The sequence below is a fragment of the Austrofundulus limnaeus genome, unplaced genomic scaffold (assembly GCF_001266775.1).
Source record: "Austrofundulus limnaeus strain Quisiro unplaced genomic scaffold, Austrofundulus_limnaeus-1.0 Scaffold123, whole genome shotgun sequence".
NCBI lineage: Eukaryota > Metazoa > Chordata > Actinopteri > Cyprinodontiformes > Rivulidae > Austrofundulus > Austrofundulus limnaeus.
Genome location: NW_013952525.1, coordinates 184,140 through 191,987, shown reverse-complemented (window position 1 = coordinate 191,987; position 7,848 = coordinate 184,140). Strand labels below are relative to the sequence as shown.

Here is a 7,848-nt window from a genome sequence, read left to right as displayed (position 1 = left end):
AATAATCTGTTATGTTTGGTCACATTTTCATAGATCCACTGCTGAGGGACCAAAAAAAACACATGTGGCCCCAGAGCCACAGGTTGCAGACCCCTGGTCTGGGGGGACTGGATTTATTTTTTAAATGATCTAAAAGTTAATTTGGGAGTATTAATGGGGAGAAATGACTTTTTCTTTTAACCGAAACAGTGACTTTTTTTTATTCTAAAGGCCTTTAAAAAAATTAACATTAAAAAAAAAGTGCTTTAAATTTGATGTTTTTAACTCACACTTGGATAGCTGTAAAAATTAATTAGTTTATTGTGGTGAAAAAAATTACAAATATTCTTTTGTTAAATAACTCTTACTTCACCTGAGCCTTGGCTTTGTGTTCCTCCAATCAGCCTATCAGCTCAGCTACTTCTGCATCTAATTATAATGGAAAAGTCTATAATTAGGAGTTTTTAATTGTTTTATTTTAAGGAGTAATTTACTTTGTGGCTGATTACGTGCAGTAAAACTAGCGGCGTCGATGGGAGACCTCTGGATGGCGTCTGCAGCGTGAAGGTGCAGCAGGATGTTGACTTTGAGTCTGACGGTCGCACCATCAGGTGCACTGAGGTGAAAGTTCATTTGGATTGAATTGTTGACGACTTTATCTATTCTGTAAATCCAGACGTGTGACCTGAGCTAAATTTCTCCGCAGGTGCTGTACCTGCTGAAGTCTCCTGACTGCAGCCTGGCGTCCGTGCTCTCGTCCTGCAGCGTGTTCCAGAAGGAGATCGCTTTGGCCACCTGTAGCACTCTGACGCCTCACCTGTCTGTTCTTGCCTCCAGCGGCATCAACTCCCTCTCACTTCGCATCTCAACTCAGGCTGACATGGTAAAAACTAAATCCTGCAGGTCTTAAAGGGCTTCCAAACCTCTGTATTCAGTTACACAACAAACTGCATCAGAGCACAGGAACCAGACTGAGTTAGGACAAGTTTCATGTCCACCAGGAACTTTTTAAAACTTTACTGAATTCAAGAAGAAAGGGTGAAAGTTTTGTTTTTCTATTGATTTTTTTTCCATTTTATTGTTAATCTATTCTTGTCCTTTGTGACTCCTCCCCCAGTTTACCCGCCCGGACACTGGTGGGTCTAGGAGAAAAGTCGATGCCTCTTTGTGGATCTAGGGCGATGGGTCAGACTCTCACAGTCATTGAAGGGGGGGGGGGAAGGTGCGGGGGGCACTACCTGGATTTTAACAGATGTCAGCTGTAAAGGACATAAAAACAGTACAAGGGTGGGGGGGAGATGCGGGCCAGCGATTGCAGGCTCACCGTAGCAGGAGAGAAAGGGGAAGGGGGGGGGTTGAGGAAGCTCCGTGAGCCAGGCCTGCAGTCACTCGAGAATGACTGTCAGCCAGGGGATTGATGGGTGGCCGGTGGTGCTGTTGCTGCTGAGTCTGACCTGCCTCTTCCGAGGGCATCAAGCGAGAGCTTTTGGGCTCGACCTTCAACTGCCCTCCTTCCGACAGCCGCTCCCTTCGTGAACCCCAGCTCTCGTGCAGGCGTAGTAGCACCGGGACGCCTGAGAGATCTGCTGGGCACTGTCGTTTCTTCGGGCAGCGCTCTCTTTMTAGGATGTGCACTTCTTAGTGTGGTCGAGATGAGATTTTGGGACCAGTAAAAATAGGTCTCAAGGGAACTGTTCTTTCAGAGAAGAGGTATTCTACCTCCCCTCTGTGACTTCTGAACCAGAAAAACGAACTCTATGTTATAATCTGACCTCCTTTTTGTTACTTAATCACTTTAAAATAACCACACTATTATAAAATAGGCAATTATCGTGTTATTTTAAATTAACAAAAAACTCCCCTGTAATCAGAGAAAAATGTTAAAAAGGACAACCAAAAAATATCAATGTCCAGTCAGTTAATTTGTCTTTATAATGCTCGCATGCAGTTTAATAGAATTTGCAGAGACAGCCACAACTGATTATACAAATTAGTAACATTGATTAATAATAGATGGTGAATAAAAGAAAKCGTTCTAAAATTCTGAGCTATCTTCCTAATTCATAAGCGTGGCATATCTGTTAATTTCTTTAGAAGTCAGAATAAAGCAATCAGTTTTCACCCCCATGAGGTCCGGACGTTGTTTGAAYAGTTCTCTCTCGGTGATGGGCCTTGGTCCAAATTGTGATCTTCGGTCCTTTTGAGCTCAGTTGAGGAAAATTGATCAGCTTTTGGCCCAAACGAGAGTTCTGAACTTCAGGTCCGGTCTCGATTCTGCTGCTTAAGATCCTGCTTCTTGAGCTGTTCCTTCTTCAGCTGAGGGACACGAAAGACCCCGTTGTGGTCCAATTCAAGCCTTTTATCTTCCTGTGTAACTTGTTTCCCGCCTGGCCTTGGGCGATCATGTGTCATGTGTTTTTCACGGTATTTTTCCATTGTGAAACAACCCTCAGTACTTCTCCTTCTTTGGGCCCATTAGGTACTTTTTCTTCGGTGTCAAAAGTCCATTTTATCTGTTACAATCATCATTTCTGAGAAGGTCTTTGGTTGCACAAGGTTTCACGTGACATTAGAAAGGGGAACTGAAGGCTTACTGACCGTTAGATAAGATGCCAGGCTTAGCTCACATAATGCTCTACTTGTCTACACATGACAGGTTATACGTTCCTACAACTAACCCTACAGAACATGCTTTATACTCTTAATCTGCCTCAATCACCATCTTAACATTCTTAAAACATAATACACAAGTTTATAAGTCATCAAGAATCACAGTACATCAATTAATAGAACCACAGTAATAATAATAATCATTGGTTAGGTTAGATATACTTTTAAAGTTGATTACATTATTTCTTCATATTTCCTCCTGCTGCCGTCTCAACCGCTTCTCCTCTGGACCTAGATTCTTCTTATGATATCTCCTTTTCTTTTCCTGATCCCGTCTCTGTGGGGGAAAGAACTCTCTAGGCCTGATTCCACCATTATAAGCATCCTGAGCAGGGGGCCCTCTTGACACTATCAAATCATTAACAAAAAGTTTATTCTCTACAAAAGTATGTTTTTCATAGCATCAGTTTTTTTAAAGTAGTTTGATCAAGAATAATGTGCTGTTCTGGTAGAAGTACTTAATAAAACATACAGAACATTTGCTCAAAACACTGCAAAGAATCCATTTACACAACAAAAGGAAACGGTTTTATTAGGGATGTTGTTAAACGGTGGAAGGAGTAGTTTGAGGATCTCCTTAATCTGTTCACCTTTGAGGAGGTCAAGTCTGAGGACTGAGATGCTGAAGGCTGGACATTGTGGGGCTGTCATGGCCGACACGTCTCAACATGGTGTGGACTGGGACAACTCCTGTGGAGTAGCAGACCAAGTTCTCATTTTAAAATGGTGGACCAGAGAGTGTTTTTAAGCTGTTTTTGGATCAAACTTCTCAGTCTCTTTGGGAACGTTTACTCCAGGTTCTTTAAGGGAGGCTCTGACTGATGGTTGAATTCTGGTTGTGGACCAGTGGACTGGAGCTTCACCCTTGCAGAGTTGCTAAGACTTCAGTCAACATGTGTTTTGTGGACCTGGAGAAGGCGCATGACCATGTTCTGTGTGGAGTACTGCGTGAGTGTGTTGTGTCTGGATAGCTGTTAAAGACCATGCGGTCCCTGTAGAACCAAAGCAGGAGCTGTGTTCACATTCTTGGCACAAAGTCGAGCTTGTTCTCAGTGCAGGTTGGACTTCACCAGGGCTGTCCCTCGTCTTCAACATGTTTTTGGTGTTCGTGGACAGGATCTCAAGACACAGTCATGGAGAGGAGGGTGTCTAGTTCAGGAACCACAGGGTCTCATCTCTGCTGTCTGTGGATGATGTGGTTCTTTGGCGTCTTCAGGCCAGGATCTTCAGAGTACACTGGAAGCAGCTGGGATGAGAGTTGTCTCCTCTACAGGTCTGTGGTCGTGAGGTTTGGATTATGACTGAAGTAACCAGATGTTGGATCCATAATAGGATCTTCCTGCGTAGGGTGGCCGGGCTCAGCCTCACAGACAGAGTGAGGAGCTTCATCATTCAGGCAAAGTAGAGCTGCTGCTCCTCCCCATCAAAAGGAGTCATTTAAGGAGGTTCATCTGATTAGCATGCTTCCCTTTAGAGTTGTTTTGGGGGGCATGTTCCACTGGTAAGGTACCCTTGGGCAGACCCAGAACTCACTGAAGGTATTGTGTATCTTCTCTGGTATGGAAAGACCTTATGGTGCCCCGGGAGAACTTGGAGGCTGTTGCTGTGGAGGAGGAGGTCTGTTGCCTCCCTGACCCGACTACAGATCAGCAGTAGAAGATGGAGATGTGATAGTTTCACTATAGCTGCGTTTCCATTGAAAATGTGCACAAAACTTTGTCGATATTCTGTTAATGTCGGGGGGAAAAAGTTTCGCAACTGCAGTGTTTCCATGAAGTAAGAAATGCTATTAAAGTCACGCGTGAATACATTTGTTCTCGCGATAAGTCATTACAAACATGGCGACAATGGATGTAAACACATAGCATATGGCTACCACAACACTAGCGCTCATCATCAGAGGAGATGTCAGCGCCTTATCCAGGCTTTCCAGCGGCAAGTCCCTTATACTTGGGAGCAGCTATTTATGCTGTGTTTTTGGTAAAATGTAGTCGGTGAGTTTACTACTTTCTTTTATTGCTTCGGTGATTTCACTACTACTTCTACGGTACTTCCTGTTATCTTCTTCTTCTTCGTCTTTTCGCCAGTAGAAACAGACGGTTCTTGATCATATGACTCCCGTGATGCGAAAAGTGTTTCCATTGCAGTTTTGCAAAACACATCAATTTCGATACGGCTGAAATACCACCTCATCCTAGCGCAAAAACATTTTGTCGAAAAACTTTTATTTTTTTTAAATTGACGTGTTTCCATTGAGCAGATTTATTTTCGTAACTAATTTGCACATTTTCCTGGTCAATGGAAACGCAGCTATAGTGACAGTTTGAGGCTTACTCACTACTCTGCCTGTCTCAACAAGAGTGCTGTCAAGGAATTTCACACCGAGGTGTGTAGTAAAACTTTACCATTTCTTTTGGCCTTTTGCTCTCATACTTTATAACTGATGCTCTTGCATCAGTTGTTTGTCGTGTTGTCGGTTTAACTTCTTACAGAAATGAAAATCTGTTGGATTTTATAAAGTTGGAGGTTTGAGTTGTAGTTTCTGGCATCCTTCAGAAGTTCGAGATGAAAGTTCTGGTTTTCGGGGTGTTCTCAGTCCTGCACCTGGTTTCAGAGGATGGACCTGCTCATGTTTTACAGCAGCTAGATAAATCAAAACACAAACCAGATGTGACATGTTTAAATGGGTCTTTATTAATTGACAAAAGCATGATGCTTAGCTGGAACAGATGTGTTGATGAGGAGTTTGTGTTCTCAGGTGGAGTACCAGGCTGGTTCTGGAGGAAGGCTCCTCCCTCAGCACTACATGAACGAGATGGACGGCGCTCTGATCCCCGTCATCCACGGAGGCGGCGCCACTGTTCCTCAGACCCCCATGGACATGGAGTTCATCTTCTACATCACCCACGTCATCTGACGGAGCAACGAAACGGCCCAACAGGAGGTGGTCCCGGGCTCTGGTGTCAGTCTGATCCACTGCGAGGTTGGATGTGTGTGGATGTGTGTCTGTTCTGCTCACCAAAGCTGCTTTAATACATGAAGCCAAACACTAAACATGGAAAATGTTTGCAACCAAACCATCGTCCTGCTCTGCCTTCCCAGCTCTCTGCTGGCCTGCGGCAGCTGGGAGCTGCTCAGTGAATGTTTCTCATCTGTTTTAATACGGCTCAGTGAATGGAGTCAGTCAGGTGCTATTCTAATGATTCTTCACATGCACAGCTGTCTCTGTGAAAACATTTGCTGCCAGGGTGTCATTGATTGATTGATTTTTTTTTTTTTTTTTGGTTTACTCAGAATGAACCTCATGCAGGAAAGTTTTATTTTTTCACATCCTCCTCTAACCTGGAGATCATCAGTCGGATTCTCTGAACGCAACACAAACACTAAGAGTTGCTGTTACCAGTAGTTTTATGTGTCCAACTGGCCTAAACATTCAAACTGTTTGTTCTCAGAAACAAAACAAAATAAAACACATTTAACATCCTGAATATTCAGATAAAACAACAACTGTTCACTACATGAATCGTTTTTACACTCTGTTATCAAAACTGCCTTCATGGTGAGGATGATGATGAAGGTGCAGTGATTTTTAGGTTGATGTTTCTGTCACTTGTTCAAGGCTTTGTTCACAGCGTTGGTCAGAAGTTTACATACAGTCATCGTGACTAAATTATTATTTTTAATCCATTATATTTGGACAACTTTAACATTAATAAGAATTGTTTGAATTTTCTTTCATTCACACGTGAGTAAGATTATAAATACAGGTTAATATACAGTATACACACACACACACACACACACACACACACACACCTCAGAACTACACGTTTTTTTTTACATCAATCATGGAGCTTCTGGTTTCCTGTTCCAGACCAGAACTGGTTCTGATGATTGTTTTTCCTGTTGGAACGCTCAGATGGTTTGAGGTCGCACCACATCATGGTGTCACCGCCGCCGTGCTCCACAGTCAGGACAGTTTTTAGTGGTTCTCAAACATTAGAGCCATATTCTTTACATCTGACGGTCACAGAATTACATGTCAGCCCCTTTTTAAATGGATTCCTGAGTAGTTGTAACATTAGACTTTATTTGATAAATATTTATTTTAACTGTAAAATAAAGACTGTAAAAATACAAATACTGTAGGATGTTTAGTTTTGTAAATTTTTAAAAACACATTTTAACACGGACGGAGCCATTTTATTTACACACAAAAAATTCTGGGTAAATGATGACGTGGGTAGGTCCTCGGTGCGAGGCTGCTAGCGAGCTATATCCACCCTGAAGGTTAATCTTGGACAATATCTGATGATCGACTCTTTTAAATGAAACCAGAGAGCGTTGACAGAGAGGAGAAGGTAGAAATGACTCAGTCTGTAACTGAAAATATGGATGGAGGACAACAGAGCTGCTTCATGGAAGAAGAACCTCAGCTTAGCCTGTTAGTCTTTGTGCTAGCGCAAACGCTATATTGCCTTATATGTATTATATGTATTCTCCTCTCTGTCAACGCTCTCTGGTTTCATTTAAAAGAGTCGATCATCAGATATTGTCCAAGATTAACCTTCAGGGTGGATAAAGCTCGCTCACACTGAGGACCTATCAACGTCATCATTTACCCAGAATGCTTTGCGTGTAAATAAAATGGCCCCGTCCGTGTTAAAATATATTTTTAAACTTAGTTTAAAAATGATAAAAACTAAACATCCTACAGTATTTTTACAGTCTTTATTTTACAGTTAAAATATATGTTTATTAAATAAAGTCTAATGTTACAACTAATCGGGGATCCCTTTAATCCTGTAAGGACAAACTATCAGCTGCAGTCAATCCTGATCACCACTGGAACATTGTTGGGCCTTCAGCAGCACTTAGTGAAAGATTCAGGCGAGTTTTTGTAAATATGTGAGCATGTAGTTTGGACTCCTCATTATGGGTGTATGTAAACTTCTGACTGGCTGTATGAAGCTGCTCTTTGACAGGTCCCCCTTTTCTGAGTTTTTAAAATCAAAACAAAGTCCAAACGTCTCAGCACGAAATAAATCTGATTGTTTTCACCAGCAGGAGTTCATCCTGTGATTTTAAACATCTGGTGGTAAAAACTAGTCAACTACAAACAAACTACAGATTTCAGCTGCTTCACATCAGCAGCACTTCTAATGTTTAGGATGTTTTCAGGTGTCAGGTTAAGCTTTC

General features: G+C 42.2%; 1 protein-coding gene across 1 annotated transcript in view; it reads left to right on the top strand.

The window, feature by feature from the left end:
- zfyve16 (zinc finger, FYVE domain containing 16) overlaps positions 1–6,212 on the top strand; it is a 35,653-nt gene extending 29,441 nt beyond the window's left edge. Inside the window, exons 16-18 of the mRNA XM_014015098.1 lie at positions 495–600; positions 686–862; positions 5,408–6,212. Coding sequence (XP_013870552.1) covers positions 495–600; positions 686–862; positions 5,408–5,566 — 442 coding nt within the window. The 3' untranslated portion in view covers positions 5,567–6,212. The remainder of the gene's footprint in view (positions 1–494; positions 601–685; positions 863–5,407) is intronic.
- Positions 6,213–7,848: the final 1,636 nt, after the last annotated feature.